This window comes from Martes martes (genome assembly GCF_963455335.1).
Source record: "Martes martes genome assembly, chromosome: 10".
NCBI lineage: Eukaryota > Metazoa > Chordata > Mammalia > Carnivora > Mustelidae > Martes > Martes martes.
Genome location: NC_137898.1, coordinates 6170025 through 6191333, shown reverse-complemented (window position 1 = coordinate 6191333; position 21309 = coordinate 6170025). Strand labels below are relative to the sequence as shown.

At 52.1% G+C, this 21309-nt stretch overlaps 1 protein-coding gene across 1 annotated transcript in view; it reads left to right on the top strand.

The window, feature by feature from the left end:
• Positions 1-20863, top strand: part of PACS1 (phosphofurin acidic cluster sorting protein 1) — a 152449-nt gene extending 131586 nt beyond the window's left edge. The window contains exons 9-24 of the mRNA XM_080816871.1: positions 109-269; positions 625-718; positions 5792-5872; positions 7225-7340; positions 7511-7646; positions 8858-8962; positions 9670-9776; positions 10497-10651; positions 10788-10898; positions 11670-11772; positions 12208-12250; positions 14407-14449; positions 14707-14842; positions 17486-17712; positions 19140-19259; positions 19410-20863. Coding sequence (XP_080672997.1) covers positions 109-269; positions 625-718; positions 5792-5872; positions 7225-7340; positions 7511-7646; positions 8858-8962; positions 9670-9776; positions 10497-10651; positions 10788-10898; positions 11670-11772; positions 12208-12250; positions 14407-14449; positions 14707-14842; positions 17486-17712; positions 19140-19259; positions 19410-19525 — 1854 coding nt within the window. The 3' untranslated portion in view covers positions 19526-20863. The remainder of the gene's footprint in view (positions 1-108; positions 270-624; positions 719-5791; positions 5873-7224; positions 7341-7510; positions 7647-8857; positions 8963-9669; positions 9777-10496; positions 10652-10787; positions 10899-11669; positions 11773-12207; positions 12251-14406; positions 14450-14706; positions 14843-17485; positions 17713-19139; positions 19260-19409) is intronic.
• Positions 20864-21309: the final 446 nt, after the last annotated feature.

Here is a 21309-nt window from a genome sequence, read left to right as displayed (position 1 = left end):
GGACAGTTAAGGAAGCCAGTTGGTACCCATCCAGGAAGAAAGAGTTGCCCATCTACCATAGTTGTTAAAAGACGTAACCCCAAACTCAAAGATCTTTTTCCCCTACAGGTGGGTTTTGGGCTGGAACATGTATCCAGAGAGCAGATACGAGAGGTGGAAGAGGACTTGGACGAACTGTATGATAGTCTGGAGATGTATAATCCCAGCGACAGTGGCCCCGAAATGGAGGAGACCGAGAGCATCCTTAGTACTCCGAAGCCCAAGCTCAAGTGAGGCCCAAACCTCCTGCACCAGATTGTCTCCCTGCGTCTCTCTGAGCCAGAGCGACCTCCTAGACGCCCTCCCTCCCATCCCCTCCATTACCAGGGTATCTTGGCTCCTCACCCTTGTGGAACCTCCAGCTGTCTGGATAGAGATCACTGTTTTTGCCTCTAGCTGACAAGTCCTGATAATCTCGAGTCCTTTGATCCAGGCCCTGCTTGTCTACCCGCTGCCGTGTCCTTCCTCAGTGGGCATCCTTCAGGCCCGGGTTGTCAGCCTTTCATGCACACCATCACGACCCAGCTCAGGGTGCTGCCCTGGGTCCTGGTGGCCACTGACCCTGGCTGTGCTTCTTTGCCGCAGGCCCTTCTTTGAGGGGATGTCGCAGTCCAGCTCACAGACGGAGATCGGCAGCCTCAACAGCAAGGGCAGCCTCGGCAAAGACACCACCAGCCCAGTGAGCAAGACCAATGGCTATGGGGGTCGGGGAGAGGGGTCGGAGGGTGTTGGGGCTTCACACTCTGGGCACTCTGCTCCTGGCTCACCTTGTGATGCTGAAAGAGCGGGGTCTCATTTTGTTTCAACCTTGGGTATCCTGACTGGAGTCCTCGCTGGGAGCTTGGTTCTCATGGGCATTGCCATGGCTATTTGGGTGTCCTTTTTGGTCAGTTCCTGCCACAAGAAGGAGCCTCCCCTCCCAGAACACACAGTACCTTAAATTTCTCCCTCAACATGCGTCACATGGTAGCTGGGAGTATGGCATCCTGCGGTGGTAAGTAACTGTGCTTTCCAGGTAGAGAAAGAATGCAAAGGGGCAGGAAGCCCACAGGGTCTAATCAGAGACGCCACATAGGCTTTATTCAGAGACGCGGGCAGTACTTGCAAAGAATTACGAGTTTGACGGGCACATTTCCATTTTGCCTGGTGACCGAGAAGAAGGAGTTGCTCTCTCCTGCAGTGCCCAAGAGCCCTGCGTCATCCTGGACCATGCTCTGTCCCTGCTTGGGAAGGCTCTCCCTATGGCAGTGGATCAGAGGTTGGAGCCTGGGTTGATGCTGTATCTATGTCAGGCCCTGGGGAGCTGTTCTTCCCCTTGTTTACAACTAAAGGAAGGAGATGTGCATGATTTTAGTGCAGTTTGTGGTTTGCTGTTGCAAGCGCAGTGTCTTTTCTGTAAATCAAAGAAACTGAATCCTTTAAGTCCTCCTTTTCTTCCCGCCTAAGAGAGGGCGTACAGAGCTCACCTTGGAAATAGGTATTAATTGTGAGGAAATGCTGTGTGAGGCATGTGAGGCGTGTGAGGCCCTCCATCCCCTGAAAAGCCCTGTGACTATGGAAAGGCTGCCGCCTGTCCCCAGTGTCTGCAGACCCTGGGGCTGCTCGTGGGTCAGGGCATGGGCTGCCTTACTACTTGATGCCACCAGGTGGGGCTGCCTCCCACCTTATCCCTCTTCCTGGTAAGGCACTGCGGGCACTGTCTGGCCCTAGGACAGTGGCCCCAGGTGGCATTAGTGAGGAAATGTGGGGTGGAGAACTGTGGTCGACAAGCAGAATCCCTCCAACAGAGAAGCCTCTGGCATGCCACTTACAGACCCTGCATTCTGTGACCCGGAGCTGAGGCCTTACCTTGCTGTTTACGTGGCTTTTAGCTACTCTTTCTTGGGGGTGGGGGGGAGGTCCTGCTGAATGGCCCTGCTGAATCGTCAGTGTCCGCATAGATCACTGGCCCCTATAGCCAGATTCCATCTTAACTATAAATACAAGGGTTGACTCTTCTAGAGAGGAACCCGGGACCAGGCCAAAGGAGAGCTGTTTCATAGTGTCCTAGGAGTACATAACAAAATGCAATTAAATTTTTAACTGATATAATGCCCCAAAACACTGAGCGTAACACTGACTTGTAATGAATGCTCGGTAAATGCTAGGGATTGTTATTATTAAATTGATACATTATTTTATACTAATGAAGGTATTTCCGGGTTGATAGAACCTGTCTGCAGGTTCTGCTTTAGTCTCAGTTACATGACTAACATGATTTAAAGGAAACCACTGATGTTCTGAGCCTCCAGGTGCCTTAGAGTTGGCCCAGCAGCCCAGTTAGCTCAAAGTTGGGACAACTGAGTATCAGTCTTAACAATATAATGGCCTAAGGGTCCCTGTCTACGCAGAACATTCTTCTGGGCAAAGTGGGACCGGGTTGAGAGCTCGTGCTCTGGAGGCAGACTTCTGAGTTTGAATCTCGACTCCATCATTCTACTGACTGTGTGATCTGGAGCCGTTGTCAGGCCTTCGTTTCTTCATCTACAAAGTACTTGTTAAAAGCACACGCCTTGTAAGGCAGCGCGCAGATACGGTGAGAGAATGCGGCTCAGTCCTACAGTGTGGCGGCCGGTTGATGGGTGGATGGATTTACTACTCAGCGAGCGTGCGGTGAACGGAAGGTGCCGTGGCTCTTCTCCTTACCGTCAGTTAGAACCGTTTCAGTTCTGCTCTCCTGAAACTGTTAAGATCTAGCTGTCTTTGTCATGAGTCCTTCAAATCCTCATTCTGCTGGCCAGATTTCAGACTTGCTTTGCTGATTCTCTGTGATATTTCTATTTTGAAGATGCCCATATGTTTCAATGTGGATGTGGAATTTTGGAATCCTTTAGTATGAAAGGCCCTTCAGGAATGACAGAGTGAGCCGTGCTTTTACAGAGAACTTCCAAATGTATCAGGGGAAGAGCACTGAGATTGTGCATACGTGGGCAGGTGTGCACATGCAACCCAACTTTTATCCTCTGTCTCTCTCTGACTTCCTAGTGTTGTTACATAGTTATTTTTCTTAATCTTTTTTCTTCCCGAAATTTCAGAGGATTCAGTTTATCACTAGAACCAGAGAGTATTTCTGCTGATACAAATTATTACAGTTGTTGGGGCATCTGGGTGGCTCTGTCAGTTAAGCTTTCAGCTCAGGTCATGATCTCAAGGTCGTAAGATCGAGCCCCACATGGGGCTCCGCACTCAGTGTGGAGTCTGCTTGGGATTTTCTCCCTCTCCCTTTGCCCCTGCCTTTGCTCATTCAAACATGCTTGTTTCTCTCTCTCTCTCTCAAATAATTTTTTAAAAATTAGTACAGTTGTTGAATTTTCCCAAGACTGGGAGCCACAGTAGCAACATAATTTGGTTTTCCAAGCTGATTACAGTAGGTGCTGACAGTGCTTCAGTTAAGGAGGTCAAGAGATGTAGCCTTTCAACCAAGCCTGCTGCTGCTGAAAGTTGTTATTTCCATTGCACTGTAGATAATGGTGTTTGAGACTAGTACTTCATAAAATTGATAGCCTAAAATACCACCCCACTCTGCTCCCCCCATCTCCATAGGAGCATGTCCCCCTCCTGCAGCAGCCAGCATCACCCCACGGGCGCAGTGCCTTGGGCTGCTGGCATCTGCCTTGAGCACTACACAGTTAGATGCAGCTACGGCACAGCTGGTGGTCCAGGGCTCTGGGGTGAGAAAAGCCTTTCGTGTTTATATAAGTAGAAATTTGGAGAATTGGGAGTTTGCTTCTAATGGGATTGTTTGGAACATCTAGAAGAGGCAGGAAATAGCCAGCAGGTTCCCTCTAATGCCAACCCAAGTGAAAGTTGTTGCAGCTTTACCACGGAAACAATTCTGTTCCTGTCAGAAGGCTTAACAACAGGATGTGCTACTTTAAAGCCCTCCAGCAAAATGATGTTAATGCCCCAGTTCGTTCTCTTGAATATGTTTAACTCATGAGATCCAAAATGGAGTGAAATCATCTTGAGTCTTTTTTTTTTTTTTTTAAGATTTATTTATTTGAGAGGGACGCCTGGATGGCTCAGTGGGTTAAAGCCTTTGCCTTCAGCTCAGGTCATGGTCCCAGGGTCCTGAGATCGAGCCCCGCATCGGGCTCTCTGCTCAGTGGGAAGCCTGCTTCCTCCTGTCTCTCTGCCTGACTCTCTGCGTACTTGTGATCTCTCTTTCTCTGTGTGTCAAATAAATAAATAAAATCTTTAAAAAAAAAAAGATTTATTTATTTGAGAGAGAAAGAGCACATCTGCGATGGGGGAGAAGGTGGCATGGAGAGAGGGAGAGACTATCAAGCAGAACCCCGCCCCCCTCGCCACTGAGTGCAGAGCTCCATGCAGGGCTCCATCTCACAACCCTGGGATCCTGACCTGAGCCAAAATCAAGAATTGGACACTTAATTGACTGAGCCACCCGAGCGTCCCCATCTTCAGTCTCAAATCTGACCAGGACTTTTTCACAATTCTGGACTCTGTTGGCATTGGTTATTCACATAGATAATGTGCAGTGAATTAGCTGTGTAATCGGAGGCAAAGCAACTCCAGACCTGGGGTCACAGTCAGTTAAAGTGTGTTGGGTTGATCTTGCAGATGGTTTAGGACAGTGGCTCTCTACCAGGGGTGATTTTTTGCCTCCTTCCAAGGAACATTCAGCTCTGGCAGTGACTAGAGATGTTTTGATGATCAGACCTGGCAGGGGTGGTACTGCTGCTGGCATCCAGTGAGGAGAGGCTGGGATGCTGTTTAACATCCTGCGGCATACATGACAACATCCCCCACAATGAGGAAGGATCTGGGCCAAAGTGTCAGCAGGGCTGAGGTGGAGAAAATATGGGCCTGCTTGTCCATTAGTTTGCCAAGTGACCCCGTGAACTTACATGCCCCCCCATTTCTCAGTACTATTTATAATTTACTCAGAAGAGGGACTTTGAGTAATTGGGATGAAGTAGGATATCTTTGATCTTTCCTGACTCCCTGGTTTCTGAAGAGATTCACTAAGGCCAATACCTTCCCTGCCTCTAAGACCCACAATCCTCAAATTCTCATGACTTTGACATTGACGTCTGCACAGCCAGAAACAGTATTAGCAAATATGAAAAATCTAGTTTTATGTGTGAGTATTTATGAAGTAAATTTTTAATGTTTATTAGAAATGCAAGTAAGACTTGGGGACAAAGGGAGAATTCATTCACACCCAAATGGCTTGGCATTGGGTGTCTTTTTGCTTAGTATATTAATTTTCTTGAGGATTTTCTAGATGTTTCTACCAAGCAAAATAAATTTGGCTGCCATGGATGTCTTTAGTCTCAAAGTCAAAGACCTGAACTGTAAGATTCTCCTTTCTTCTCAGCAACTTCTGACAAGCAGAAGAGGCCCCAAATGTCCCTCCTGGGCAAGGGCATTTACTGCATCCAGAGTCAGAGACCCTGTGGATGCCATACAAAGCCATCTAAACTTTGAGCTTCTCTTTTCTATGACATCTTGTGAGAGTCAGAACTGCTGGGTTCTGCATCTCACTGTGTAATTTAATGATTACAAAAATAACTGGCCCTTCTGATACTTAGTTTTCACAAAAACATACTCCTTATAAGATGAAAATTCCAAAGATTTTATGAGATCTTCATATTAAGTGGGAGTATTTGAAACTTCTTGGGGACCTAGAAAACCAGTTAGAATGGTAGTTACTTGGATTGGTGATGACTAATTATTATAATTTTTGCAGATGGAATTGGCTGCTCTAGAAAAAGTCAAATCTGCTTGGATTAAAAATCAAGATGACAGCTTGACTGAAACAGACACTCTGGTATGTGTGGCTCAGTCCCCTGTTTAACATAGTTTTTATACCTTTAGAAATAAAACCAAAAGACCTTCAGGACCACCCTGGGATCTTTGCCTATATCTGTGGACTTGTGAATGTCCTGTGTTCTCTTTCTTCCTGGAATCCTTACCCATGAAATGTAACCTACCCTAGAGACCAGGTCATTCCCCAAATTAAGAAACCAAAAATGTCCCCATTCTGTTCTTTAACTCGATCTGATTAAATGCTAATTCAGATAACTTCTCACTCTCTGTCACCCTTATTTACTTCTGAGAGATGACAACCGGTGTCTTCCTCTCAAAAACCATTCCTTCCTCCAGTGTTGCTCTTAGAGTGAGCAGGCAGCCTACACGTTAAATTTCCAAGTGATTATTGGTCAAGTTTTTCCCCTAAGAGACGGGAGCTGCCCAGGAGGGCAGGCCAAGCCCTAGAGAAACGGAATGAATTGCCTGGGGTGCCCAGTTTAGGCATTGACCCCACACATGTTTACTGGGCAGCTACACGTGCTGAGCAATGAAGATGCAAAGGTGAGAACATCATGGTGTCTGCCATCAAGATGCCACGCTCCAGGAGGAAAGCCACGCTGTGTACACCTGTGCAGAGGCTCTGTGGAGGCCAAGGGAAGGACAGAGTGATTCTGACTAGAGAGGGACATCTAAACTGGGCCTCTCAGAATATGCAGAAGTTCACCCAGTGGGACTGGACACGGACACAGGGCGGGAGGAAGCAGAGAACCTTACCAATACCATCTGGGGCTGGACTGTGCATTAGCCTCGCAGTGAGACCTGGTAGTTGAATGGAGTCCAAGGAAGAATTAGTTCAGACTTAGGTCTCCTCTATAAATGATGATGCCTTGAAGATCTGGTGTATAACCCAACATTAGGCTTGATGCAGGGTTATTTAAAACTTCCCACTTGCACTTTATAGTTCACCAGGGATCCGAAAACCCAGCTTCCACTCTTGCCCGACTTTGGTTCATGCTGCAGAGTAGCCATTTCCGAAATGAAATTCCAGTCATTTCACCTCCTGGTTAAAATTCTCCTTCCTACCTACAGAAGCCAGATCGTCAGTCCGGGTTTGTGTGTTGACACATAGTTCATAAATGCAGACTGACTAGCAAGGGACAGTCCCCAGCACAGTGGGTACGCTCGGTTAAGTTAAACAGAAGTCCTCCTCCTCTGATGAGATAGGAGCTGTAGAACCCTGTGCTTCCAAGGAAAAAAGACCGAGAGACCGACTCTCCCTGTCGTGGTGACAGGCCCTGTCAAGACCCATGAGGCTCCTGGGTGGTCACTGACAGGGGAGTAACCCTTGCTGTTTCCTTTCTTCCGTGGCAGGAAATCACTGACCAGGACATGTTTGGCGATGTGAGCACGAGTCTGGTTGTGCCGGAGAAGGTCAAAACTCCCATGAAATCCAGTAAAACAGATCTCCAAGGTTCTGCTTCCCCCAGGTACTCAAGATTAGAAGAAAATCCTAAAACATGGGGTAGAATTAAACCAATCAAATAGTGCCAGGCTGTGACCATGCTTAGCAGAGGCTCCTGGCCTAGGGAAGAGTGGGACTAGCCGTGGCCTTGGATTGCAAAGGCTAGTAACTACCTCCTTTCCATGTCTCTGGCAGCAGAATGGATGGGGTGCTCACACCGAGGCAGAAGAGGAGCACGCCCCTGAAGGAGCGGCAGCTCTCCAAGCCCCTGAGCGAGAGGACCAACAGCTCTGACAGTGAGCGGTCGCCCGACCTGGGCCACAGCACACAGGTACCCCCTCACCCCTCCAGGCTGAGACCCTCTGAGCATCCTTAGCCCTTGGCTTCTGTTTTGTCATCTTCCTGGGGTGGTTAGGTAGGGAAAAAAGGAGGAATACTTTGAAGTGCCCTGAATAAAAGTCTTGAAGACAGATCTACATCAGAGAAGTCTGCCATGTGTCACTGCTCGTGTGGGACTGGCTTGGGAGCTGCTCTTCAGGGAGCAGAGGAGGGAGCAGGAAACACCAGCGTCGTTGCAGCCTGCATCAGCCCAAGTGGCATTTCCACACCTTGTTTGCTCTGCCTCCTCTGCCCCCATCAGACATCAGTCTGGAGACCGTGTGGTGAACCAGTCGTTCAAGAGGACAGCAGCCATCAAAATCCCACTGGACGTCTCCCACCTGGGCTCAGATAACTTTAGTACTACTGTGGGCCAGTGATTGTGACTTCAAGGTGACAAATCAACAATATTAAAATATTTTGATAGAGAGACCTAAGAGTAGGCTGGAAGAGAAGCAGAAGAGACTGGGCCTCGGGAATTACGTCCTCTTCCTGAAGGCCAGTGGCGCTGGGGGCTCGGGGAAAGAGCCTTTCTGAACTGACTTAGCTCACACAACTCCTCCTTCTCTAGACAACAGCAAGCCTGTTCATACACCTGATAATTATCAGTGAGAGGAGAGTTTGTGTCAATGTAGCTTCCCGAGTTCGATGCTGTCACATAGCTGAAAGTGAGCTAGAGACCAGAATAGACTGTGCCTGGGGCGAGGTGTCGTCCTTCTTGCTAGTCACTGTTCCTAAAGTACCTTTTGTTCCCTGCGACAGTGGGGCTCCCCACACAGCACTCACTGCTGTTCTCCTTGGTTCTCTCCCCACTGCCCTCGTTTTCATTTCTGGGAGCACCTGCTAACTGTTACCTCCCCCTCCTCTCCTGGTACTTCATGCTGTATCGTTGCCCTTCAGGGAGGCTCACTGCGCTTCTCCCTCTGTCAGGACAGTTGCTGTGGCTTTGTTCCTGGTGTCCGAGTGCGTGTTCCTAAAAGACTCTGCTCACTCTTTATCCTCCTCCTTTTTGTTTTGCTCTGACCAGTGGGATACTGGGTCTCCTCCAGAAATTCTTCGTATGTTTTCTCTGAATGCCCCTGCTCCAGAGATCTTCTACCCCAGTGCTCCATTCTCTACCCTTAGACTGCCTGGGATGCCTGACAGGCACTTCTGTCCCTACAGATCCCAAGAAAGGTGGTATATGACCAGCTGAATCAGATCCTGGTATCAGATGCAGCCCTCCCAGAAAATGTCATCCTCGTCAACACTGCTGACTGGCAGGGCCAGGTAAAGCATTACAGATGGCAGGGCTGGGGAGGAAGGGTTCTGGGGAACAAGAGGCAGAACATGGAGAAAAAGGAAAGTGACCCCCACGTCTCAGGCCCCTCTTCCCTGAACTCAGCCTACAGCTCTGGGATCCTGTCCTACTTCTGTCACATTCTGGCCTGTGGGATCTCACATCCCTAATTTTCTGTACCTCCTTTTCCTCATCTGTAGAAAAGCAACCGATCCTACCTTCCTTCCAGGGTGGTTATGTGTGGTTTTCCTGTCAGCATAGCAGAATAATGGTATCTCGAGAGGTACGGAGTGCTATAACGTGCCCGAGGTGGCCCCTGGGTCCCATGAAGGCAGTTCAGAAGAGGCAGAGCCAATCCGCTTGGGCTCCCAGTCACTGCTGTCCACCTGGTGCCTGAATCCCTCTTTCCTAACAGCCCTGCCTCCTGGAACATATCCTACAGAGACAGCATTGGCATCTAAAGATGCCTTAGCCTTCCCACGTTGCCTGGTTAGCATGTCTGCATGGGCTCTAGCCCTACCTTCTTGTCACTGGCAGCCGGAAACCTGACCTTCTCGGCCCAGCTCTGGTCTGAAGGACAGAGGGTGGGGCCCTGCAGCTCTAGCTGGGCCTTGCTCTCATGGTACCTGTGGGGGAGGTGTTGTCCCTGCTGTGTGGCCTCACCTGTGTCCCTGCCCTTTCCCTCCCTGCCCCCCAGTATGTGGCAGAACTGCTCCAGGACCAACGGAAGCCTGTCGTGTGTACCTGTTCCACCGTAGAGGTCCAGGCCGTGCTGTCCGCCCTGCTCACCCGTATCCAGCGCTAGTAAGGGCTCTACTTGCCTCCTGCCCTTTGGGGTTCCCTCTGACTTCATCCTCCCACCCTGACTTCTAAGCAGTGACAGGACTGCCTGGCTTCATCAGACCAAAAATCCTTGGTCACTGTGTGGTTGGGCAATGGCAGGCAATGGTGCTCTGATGTCCCTGCTGGTCCCAGAGGTCAGGATGTGAAAATGTCATTTTCCTGCTCTCCCTGCCTCCCCACATGGATTCTCCTTGACCTGCCACATCTTCTTCTTAAACCCAGGATGGAGAAGATCAGGAAGAGAGAACCAGGGTTTTACAAAGGCATTTTACTCTGACCCCTCTAATTGTGCTGTGCCATGTGGCATCCAGAGTCGGGGCTTTCCCTCCTCAGGACCTCCCCAGAGGGGCCAGGAGTCCCTGCCAATGGGAACGAGAACTTTGGGCCTTCTAGGTGTATGGGCTCATGCCCACTGCTGACCCCTGGCAGCAGTGCCTAATTGCCTCCCATTAGCCTAAGCTAATTCTTCTAGACGATTACCTGCCCTCTTTGATCCTAGATTTCTCTCCTAATTGCAGAAGCACTGTAGTTTATGGCTTCTCTGGGAATTATGTTGTTTACTGGCTAATTTTTTCCCTGCGGGTTGTTGAGATCAAGCAAAGTCAGAGCTCGGGCCCCTCCTCTGAGCAGGACGCTGGCGAACCTCCCGGATGTGGTTGTGACTCTTCCCTTGCTCCCCAGCTGCAACTGCAACTCGTCCATGCCAAGACCGGTGAAGGTGGCAGCCGTGGGAGGCCAGAGCTACCTGAGCTCCATCCTCCGGTTCTTTGTCAAGTCGCTGGCCAGCAAGACCTCTGACTGGCTCGGCTACATGCGCTTTCTCATCATTCCCCTCGGTAAAGATGGGGCAAATTTCATTCCTGAAGCAGCATGTTGGGGCTGGGCCCTACGAAGGGACAGTTAGGGAGACCGAAGGCCAGGCCATTATTCTGCCCCTTAACCAGTTTGCCTTCTCTGATTTCCATCTCCCAGGTTCTCACCCTGTCGCCAAATACTTGGGCTCAGTTGACAGCAGATACAGCAGTACCTTCCTAGATTCTGGCTGGAGAGATCTCTTCAGTCGCTCAGAGCCCCCCGTGTCAGGTAATGGCCCTCTGCAAGGGGTTGAGGCAGGATGCCACCTGGTCCACGGAGAGCCAGTCTTGGCCAGAGGAGAAGGCCGCAGGAGCTGCTTCTCTTCCTCCCTTTGCCTCTGCCACCCCCAGTCCCTTGCATGTTTATTTTTTCAGCAAATATTTGTTAGGGGGAGGCCCATTATGGGCAGCCCTTCTTCACTCTGGATGTTTTTAGTCTCTGCTTTCTGCTCTGCTCCTGTACATTTAGAAATGAGGACAGGCATGAGGAGGTGGTAAGGAGGACATCTCTAGTGGTAGAACTCAAATATAAGAAGCAGAGGGTAGTTACTAAGCAATCTGTTGATAAGCAAGTAACACTATGCTGACCTTGACTTTTGTCTGAAATACAGAGTAGGAGTGGCAGGGCTTAGAGTGAGCTTGAACTCTGCAAGGCGGAGGACTAGTAAATGCATCACCAGACCTTGAACGAAGTGATGGGCAGAGAGTTGGAGTGGAGGGGTTCCTCTAGATTACGAGATTGGTTTGAGCAAAATAGATGTGATGTGGGAGCGTGATCAGCGTGAGAAAGAGCAGAACTGAGGAACTGCAGAGGTTGGATGGGAGAGGGCAGCTCTTAGGTTCATCATTTCTTATATTCAAAACCAGAGGACCCTTAAAACCCTTTCTCTACTGCAACTGCTAGGGTCTTCTGATGGGTCCCCAGAAGGGGTCTCTTTAAGAGGGTTTTCAGGTTTGCCTGCTGAAATAAGTTGGTAGTTATCTCTTGTCTTTTCTCCAGAGCAACTGGACGTGGTAGGTCGGGTCATGCAGTATGTCAACGGGGCGGGAGTGACGCACCAGCTCCCTGTGGCTGAGGCCATGCTGACCTGCAGACATAAGTTGTAAGTTTGACTTCAGGGGATTTCTTGGAAATATGGTGGGTGGGCTAGATAAATCTTGAGTTTTCCTCGCTTGTCTATATTTTCCTTCTCCCCACCCATTTCCCTTCATAGGCACCCAAGAGCAAAAGAGACGGGGTTTTGACTACTTCCCATCCAGCACTCCCCTCCCTAACCTGGGCCTCCCCACCCAAATGGATACCCCCTCGGTATAAGAGAAGCCCATCCTAGGCGCTGACATTCACGCGTGGTGTAGCATGCAGAACTGGGTTTTTTGCCTCCATCTGTAGCTCCTCGTGCCATCCTGAGATGCGATGGAAAGTGTCATGTAGTGTCTGGACTCCCTTGACACCACAATAAAATATGAAAAGCTTGTATCCCCAGCCCTCCATGCAGTATGACCCACTAACTGTAAGGCTTCCCTTTGTCTCCCAACAGCCCTGATGAAGACTCCTATCAGAAGTTTATCCCCTTCATTGGTGTGAGTACTGACTCCCCACTCCTCTGTACCACACCCGTTCTCCTGGCCTTCCTGTCCCTCAGTGCCCTCGTGTGCACACACACACACGCACACAAGATTCATCTAGACAGTGGTTCTCATCCAGAAGTGGTTTTGCCCCTAGGAGAGGTCTGGCAATGTCTGCAGACGTTTTTTGGTTGTCACAGCTGAAGTTGGGGTTCTACTGGCATCTAGTGGTTAGGGAGCAGGGGTGCTGCTAAACTTCCCACAGTGCTCAGGACAGCCCCTACGCCAGACTGATCTGGCCCCAATGTCTGTAGTGCCCAGGTGGAGAAACCTGGGGCTGGGATATGCACTGAGCTGCTCCTTTCAGTGTTCTCCTTTCCCGAATCATGGGCTGTCCCCAGATCATCACTGGTATCTCCTTTTTGTTACACCAAGCCCTGAACCTGGTGCCTTGGCCTAGGGCGTGACGTCCAGAGCATAGTTCTGCAGGCTCCAGGGAAAAGAAAGCTGCCTCTGAAATCAAATAATGGTAGATGATATTTTGAAGACAAGTCCAAGAAGTGGGTATTTCTGTGTCCAGGGTCAGATGTACCTTTGAAACGAAGATCCCTTCTTTTCCCTCCTTTTTAGTCAAAGGAGACTCTCTAGATGAGTTGATTTTGGAAATAAAAGGGAAACCTGTTGGGTATCTCTGATGTCAGGTGGTGCTGTCTTTTCATTTGGCAGTAGCTGAGCCATAAGGCAGAGACCCAATCAAAAGAGGGACCCCAGAGGTGACAGAGATGACACCCTGTGTGACCAAAGCATACCACAAAAGCATGACTGAAATTTCAGATTTCCATGTATGAGACAATCGAATTTCTCTTCAAAATCAGCTTGTCTTTTTTTCCTGTAATCTCCTAGCTTTGGGTAGGGGGCATATGCAAATGAAGGGCCTCTTCTATGCTCAACCCAGGGTCTGGATGTCTTGAGTGGTCATGGGAAATCTCTGAGCCTGGAGAAATTCGGTTGCCCATTCATGTGCCTTGCTAAGACCTCCTGTCTGAACAGTCCCCTTAGTCCCTGTTAGCCCCTGGGGCTACTCCCAGAAGCCATGTTGGAAGCTCTAGACCACGGCCTGTAGCCTAGGCTGATGATTTGATTTGCATCTCCATGGAGCTGTGGGTTGCTGCCCACTCTAGCCTCACAGACAGAGAGAGAGATGAAAAAAAAAATTTTTTTTTGAATTGAAATAAAGAAAGGGCAGCCTCATATAATACCAGGGGAGCAAGGGGAATTGTATCCAGAAGTTGAGAGTGTTAGTGTGTTACTTTCCAGGAACTAAAATAAGGATGCATAGAGAGTTTGGGACAAACCAGTGAATAGCAGCCCTGTGTTCTGAGTAGCCTTGAGGGAACCATCCGCACGTGATCATGATCTCGCTACTCCCCGTCTGTCCCTGGGGTCCTGTTTTCGTGACCTCGTAGCACTCCCTGGCACCTCTGCCAGGTGCTAGGCCCTGGGCCTGCTACTTCATCAGGATTCACCTGTCACTTCAAGCCACAGCTGTGACATTCAAATAGTCTGTTTCTAGCTGTGCCTTTGCTGGCTGCTGGAGGGCCCCCTCTCTCCTTCCCAGAATTCTCTATGAGAAATCTAAAATTCTTTGGGAAGCTGAAATTAGTACACTGCCTTGAGATAGAGAAGGGGTGGGGGTGCCTGGGATCACTGTCTTATCCATATTCTCTCAGATTCCAGCAAGTCTGGAAAGGAGGAAACTGGTCCCTTGCTTGATTTCACACAGGCAGGCATTCAGAGAGTTCCCCCAACCCCCTGCAGCACTCTGCCTTACCAAGCTTTCTCACAGTGGCTCTGACGTGGGAAGATGGTGTCTTACCCATGTGGTCTTAGAAGAAGCCCGATCAGAATACTGAAATGGGTCCTGCCTTCGGGGCAGCCTTGCACTCCCCAGAGATGAGCTGTGAGGTCTTATGCGCCCCCCAGCTCATTGTTTGGAACGGGGCTTTTTCACATATCTTAAAGATCAGATCTGGGCTGCTCTGGATTTGCAAAGATGTTTAAAGCATGATATATAGTAATGGCTGTTGTGTCTAATCACTGGCTTCCAAGTGGACCAAAATGCGTACAGCTTTAGTCAGAGGACCTAATGCAGCATCTCTTCTTTCTCCCAGGTGGTGAAGGTGGGTCTGGTTGAAGACTCTCCCTCCACAGCAGGTGAGCCTGGGGCCCTTGTGTCCCTGTGGAGTGAGGCGATGCCTTCTCGGCCTCCTCTCTAGTCCAGCAGGCCAGAAGGTGAAGCCTCTGGGTGTCCTAAGATTAAGTCAGAGTTTGGGCACCCTCATTTCCCAGGTGAAGTGGTGGCAGGGGGCCGTGGGGAGCTGTCCAGGCTTAGCTCAGCAGCAGCTGAGACCCCTTGTCATTAACTGGTCGGGGGTGGCTTCCTCTGGCCAACTGTGTCTGTCCCCTGACAGGCGATGGGGACGACTCGCCTGTGGTCAGCCTCACCGTGCCCTCCACATCACCGCCTTCCAGCTCAGGCCTGAGCCGAGACACCACGGCCACCCCTCCTTCATCCCCCTCCATGAGCAGTGCCCTCGCCGTCGTGGGGTAAGGGGCTCTTGCCCATACCTGTCCTTCCTTCCAAACCCCTCCATCAGGGCCCAGGAACCTGACTGACTCCCCCTTAGCACCCCCCTCCCCCACCCCTCCATCCCCGCCTGCCTACAGCATTGCATAACAACGATGGCTTACTGAGTGTGGAAAGCAGGATAGTGGCGAGAGCTTTGGAGTCCCAATTCAGAGACTTAGGGCGCTAGCCAGGCACGTGGAACTACTCTGTACAGTGCGGGATACTTTCTTCCCCATCTGTTTCCCGGGGTGGAAGTGAAGGAGATAAGCGGCAGGGAGGCTCTTCCCAGCCTGTAAAGTGCTGTGCAGGGGTCTTGCTGGGGGACTGCCCGGCGTGGTGGAGTGTGGCCATGGGAGTCCTGCACAGCCCGGGTTGAGTCTTGGCTCTGTGTCAGTCCACTGTACTAGCTTGTGTTAAAGAACAGATTACTCAGTGACACTTGTTAAAGCGCAGTGAGGGAGGGGCACCTGGGTGACTCAGCTGGTTAAGCCTCTGACTCTTGATTTCAGCCCAGGTCATGGTCTCAGGATCGTGGGATCGAGCCCCATGTCAGGATCCACGCTCAGCACAGAGTCAGCTTGGAATTCTCTCTCTTCCTCTCCCTCTGCCCCTCCCCCCACTTGCATGCTTCCCCCACCCCAAGTAAATAAATAAAATCTTTAAAAAAAAAAAAAAAGGCACAGTGAGGGAGACCACATTAGGGCGTGACCATCGAGACAGGTGTAGGGGGCACTGCCGTGGATTTTGCAGGGTGGGTGACTCAGCTCCAAGTGGAGATATCTACCCTGGGAGTGAGCGTGGGTGGAAAATTACTAAGAGGAAAAGCCAGGGGTACAGGGGGGCTTCTAAACAGTCCTGACAGGACTCTTGCTGAGACAAGTCAGGGTGTCAGACGTCTCCTGGGGGGCTGCAGGGGATGAGGAGCCTGACCAAGCACCCCAGGTGATCAGATGGAGGGTGGAGCTCTTGCTAACTGTCTTAGCAGGGTTCTTGCTAAAAATGGATTTTACAAGGAAGTACACAAATGGGCCTCTGAAAAGGTTTAGGAGCCAAACTAAAGTTTCTAAAGTTTAGTTACTAAGCTTCATTTCCGACTCCGGGAGTGGAGTGAAATGGCCATGTCAGAGTTTCGTGAGGCTCCAGGAAGAGCTTGTGTTGTTGGTGCCTGGCACGCGGGAGCTGCTGCCTTCTTTCAGGCAGGCAGTCTGTCTGTCTGTCATTACAGTGGCCATTTGCGGCACTGGAGCTGTAGCAGCAAATAAGAAAGGCTCGTCCTAGTCTTGGAGCTTAGGCTGCTGGGCCCTGGCAATGCCAGAGGCGCAGAAAATTCAAACTGTAGGTTGCAGTAAACACTATGAAAAATCAGTAGAGGATGGTTCTGGAAGGGGAAAGAATTTCTTTAGGGTCTTAAGTATCCAGAATTCAGACCAGGTGCTCAGGCTGGCCTCTCAGGAGGCAGCTGTCATGCCAGGCCTGAGCAGGAGGTGCTGACGGGGAGGATGGAGCAGAGCCGTCCCAGAAGGGGCCCCAGGGGAACAGGCCATGAGGTGAGAAAGAGAAGGCATGGGGCAGGAACACAGATGGGCCCCTGTACCTTCTTCCTCCCTATCCCCCTTTTCTCTGCCTGGCCTCTTCCTGTTTCTTCTGGGGAAGGTCCTCAGCAGCAGAGGGGGTAGGCACTGGCTGGTGGTTTGTCCAGAAACACCAGTGACAGGGTCGTGGTCCCTGAAGAACGAGAATGTTCTCAGATGACGAGAAGCCTCAGTTGCACCTTGGATCCCAGCCCGTACCCTCCCTCACCCTCTCCTCCCCTCCTTCCCTTTTCACTTCCCTTCGTGGTCTCTGCTGATCTGTGGAAGGGACAGTTCAGGAAAGGAGGAAATCGCACACGGCCAGTAATGCTTCATGGTTCCAGGCTTCCCGAAGGGTCTTCGGACCAGCCCTTAACCTCGACCTCCTTTCCCATCCCATTAAAGCTGGTTTTTAGTGGAACCACTAGAACCAGGCAGAAAGAGAAATGTCAGGTGACTTTTGTAGCCTGTGTACCTATTGTGTCTGACACCTCCTTTCTAGAAAACATCAACCTTTTCTCCCCGTGGAGCTAAAATTACCCCTGAGCTAGAAGTGCCATAAATAAGAGAAAGCTGCGGGTCGGCAGCCACCCGCTCGGCCTCCTGGGGCTGCGGCGGAGCCGGCCAAGGTGCTTGCGCCTCTGTCCCACTTCGTCTCTCTGGCCCTTGGCTGGGTCTTGCCTGGGCTCTGCTTGCTGGGTGTGTCCATGCGTGTGTGTGCACGAGTGCGTGCATGAGCGTGTGTATGTGTGCACACCTCCTGCGTCAAGCCTCCTTCCTCTCCGCTCCCATCCATCCCTGTGACTTCGTGTTTGGTTCCCTCACAGAGCCTCAGGTCTTCACCCTCTCCTGGCTTTGTCTTCTGATCATTCGATCACTCCCTTCCCACACAAAGCAATTCCCTGGGACCGGAGGGAACCCATAACCACTAGCCCGCCACCTCCCCTCACCCCGCCCAGAGCCTGGCAGTCCCCTCCTGGCCCCTGAGGCCGGCCGTGTAGTTGGAAACTGAGGGCAGAGCCTGCTCTCCGTTACTGTTCCCTTCCTCAGGAGCCCCAACAGCCCATATGGGGACGTGATTGGCCTCCAGGTGGACTACTGGCTGGGCCACCCTGGCGAGCGGAGGCGGGAAGGTGACAAGAGGGATGCCAGCTCCAAGAACACCCTCAAGAGCGTCTTCCGCTCAGTGCAGGTTTCCCGCCTGCCCCATGGTGGGGAGGCCCAGCTTTCTGGCACCATGGCAATGACTGTAGTCACCAAAGAGAAGAACAAGAAAGGTAGGTGACATCTGAGGCCAGGGACGATCGGGGCCACTAGGGTTCACTGTGTCCTCTCAGGGTCGGGGAGACCTCTGGATGAAGGCAGAGCAGCACATCTATCATGTGGTCCAGCCCAGGGTTCTGCAAGGGTCTTAGCTCACCTTGCAAGATGAGGCCAGTCCTTCTGTAATCAAGGAAATGAATGTCCCAGTGAGTAATCGATCCCCGCCTGCTGAACATCAGCGCCGTAGGGGCTGGGGCAGTTAGCGCTGCTGTAACAAAGGGAGCCTTTCCAGCCACCGCCCTCTAGGGTGGACCACGTGACAGAGGAGGACATCACTGCATCCCCGTGAAGCAGGCATTTGCACCCAATCCTGGAAGTCGCTCGAGCCCACATGAGCAAAAGGGCATAGTTGTTTAAGAGTTAAGAGGAGTAAAGGCACCTGCGTGGCTCAGTCAGTTAAGTGTCTGCCTTCAGCTCAGGTCATGGTCTCAGGGTCCTCAGATCGGGTCCCATGTAGGGCTTCCTGCTCAGCGGGCAGTGTCCTTCTCCCTCTCTCTGCTCACGCTCTCTTTTAAATAAATAAAATATTTTTTAAAAAATAATTGAGGAGTACAGCCCATTTTGGGTAAGAGGGTTGGTTTCAGGCACTAGAGGTAGAGTTGGGGGGTGGCCCCGGGCCCTCTGCTCTGAGAGAGTAAGGCAGGAATGCCCCCGGCCGGGCCAGTGCCGGGCAGAGCTTGCCGCTGTGTGCTCTGCTGTGCGCCGGCCGCAGCGGGCAAGCCTGCCGGGGGACTCGGGCCCTCACAGCCCACCACCAGCCAGCTGTCAGGTTCCTTTAACTGCCGGACCCTCCCTCCCTCAGCACTCCCAAAGCAGCTAGGCCTCTTTCTGTTCATGCCTCTGCTTCATAGAGTTCCGCATGGGGACAAGCAGGGGCTGCGGCAGGCCTAAAGCCAAACCACAGAGGCACCTCAGAGACGCGGCCCGGGCAGGCTTGCCGCAGTGCGCCCCTCGATGCCCCGACAGCCCCGGGCCAGAGCCGTTGCAGACCCTGCCATGAGGCCCTCCTAGCCACAGCAGACTCGGCCCTATGTGCGTGCAAGCGTGTAGGAGGGAGAGCCCAAGGGCACGGGCACGTTGCCCCACAGGCTACCTAGAACATTCAAGCCAGAAGGGACCTCAGAAACTAACCAGCTCCAGGTCCTTGTTACACAGTTAAAGATAGCAGAGTTCAGGGAGAGGCTTGTGCTGGGAAGGGGCAGAACAAAGATCCTGGTTTGTGCTTCCTGCATCCCCCGAGCTAGGGAGCGGGGAGAAGGCATGGCTGGCTGCAAATCACCTCCCCTTCCCACGGGAAGAGGGGCTGGTGGGGATGAGAGAGAGGAGAGGGGTGGCTGCTTTTCCAAGGGCTGTGATGGAGGTGGTTTTGCTTGCCTTCCAGTTCCCACCATCTTCCTGAGCAAGAAACCTCGAGAAAAGGAGGTAGATTCCAAGAGCCAGGTCATCGAGGGCATCAGCCGCCTCATCTGCTCTGCCAAGCAGCAGCAGACCATGCTGAGAGGTACGGAGAGATGGGAGGACGATGCCGGGCGGGGTGGGAAGAAGAGGGACAGGGGACTCTGGGGGGAGGGAGGCCATGGCCCTCCCCAAGGGACCCTGGGGAGGTGGCCTTAGCAGCCCTGGTCAATCCCTCCTTCCCCTGTCACCCCAGTGTCCATCGACGGAGTCGAGTGGAGTGACATCAAGTTCTTCCAGCTGGCGGCCCAGTGGCCCACCCATGTCAAGCACTTTCCAGTGGGACTATTCAGTGGCAGCAAGGCCACCTGAGGGCACTATCTCCTGGCCACTCTCCCTCCTGGCACTGCCACCAGCCTCACCGCCTGCGGGCAGGGGGAGGCCAGCAGGCCCCGGCCCAGCATCCCCTTTCCTGGCCCGGGAGTCTGCATCTTTCTTGCCCAGTCCTGAAGGACACTGCCAGTGGGGACACTGCTCCCCTCCCTCCTGCTCAGTCCTCTCCTTCCTGCTCCAGGCCCAAGGCATGTCGATTTTGCCTTCTGGCGCCCATCCCTGGAATTGAGTCCTGGGCATTCCTTCACCGATTTCTAATCTCCCCCACATGGCACCAGTTCCTTCCCGGAAATAGGAAGCCTGGGGTCCTGGCCCTCAGCAGGGAGTCCAGCCCTCCCCATCTCTGCCAGCTGCCCTGCCTGTCCCCCTCAAGTGGAGCCCAGGGCCACTTCCCACACTGTGGGTTCTCCCAGTGGGGGTCAGAGGGGTACCCTGAACCCAAGGGCCCCCCCTCCCCTCCACAGTCACAGGGGCAGCCCCACCCCTCCCTCACCGCCAGGACAGCTTTTTTATGGTGATGCCATGTCTCTCTAGGGTGGAGGGGCCTTCCCAGTCTCCCCCATGCACGACCTCCTCACTTACCCCCAGGTTCCCCCCTAAATGTCACAAGCACCCTTGAATGTTTCTTTGGTTCTCTGCACAGCCAGTCTCTTGGTGGTTCCATGTGACTTGCTTGGGCACCAACCCCTGTCCTTGTGGCTTCCCCCTTGTTGATGACTCCCCTCCCTCTGCCTCTCCCCCTCCCCCGCCAGCACAGTGCTGCCTTTTCCTGAACTCCAGACTGGGACAGATGGGAGACAGACCCCCCACCGGCATATTGTCTGTGACCCTGCATCTCCCTGTGCCTTCCGTGTCCATTTGTGTCGCACTCCCTAGTGTGTCCTTCCCCTCCTCACTGCCTAGGCAGAGAGCCCGCCATCCCAGCCAGGTGTTTCTCCAGCGGGCTCCAGTCCCTCCCTCTCGCCATAGGGGTCTGAGCCAACCCCTCAGCCTCGGCCATCAGCGTTCTCAGGAGAAGCTGAGCACACAGGGCCACCATCCCAGCCGCAGCCCTCCGTGCCCCCGCACCTTCGGAGCTTTACCGTTGCCCTCTCTCACCCCTTCTAGAAGTTTTTGCACAGAACTTCATTTTGAAAAGTGTTTTTCTCCTTCTCCATACCTCCCCAAACTCCTCCAGCCCTTACCCTTGCTCAGCCCTGCTGTCCGGAGCGTCTCCTGGGCTGAGCTGCTCTCGGGGCCGGAGAGGGGTGGGGCTTGAGGGACTGAGTGGATGTTGGGTTTTTCATTCAATAAACTGGTGATTTCTTACCAACTAGCAAGGCTTGGGCTTCTATGCCTCTCACTGTGACTCAGGATCTGTACGACCCTCTCCCCTCCACAACACAGTCGACTCCTTTCAAAATCAACTCCTTTCAAATGGCTGGCAAGAAGCATATTCTCATTTCCTTAATTAGAGAAATAGGCATGAAGGTGTCTTTCCCAGTATGAGGCAAGCAGAGGTCAGAAACGGAAGTAACACTCTGCTCACACCAAAATCTCTTCTTTTTCTCCAGGACTCACCATCCCCAAATCCCACCTCCTAAGACAATGACACATCGAGGGCAGTTTCTGCTCTTCTGATTAAAGATTAGAACTTGGCTTCTTTCCCTCTGCTAGGCCGATGTCCTGCCATAGTTTCTGGAAGCTGGTGAAGTCTGAGGCCCAGGTGGAGGGGTGGAGCTGGGGTCCATCGTTGAGTTGGCTTTCCTACCTGCCCTTAACTC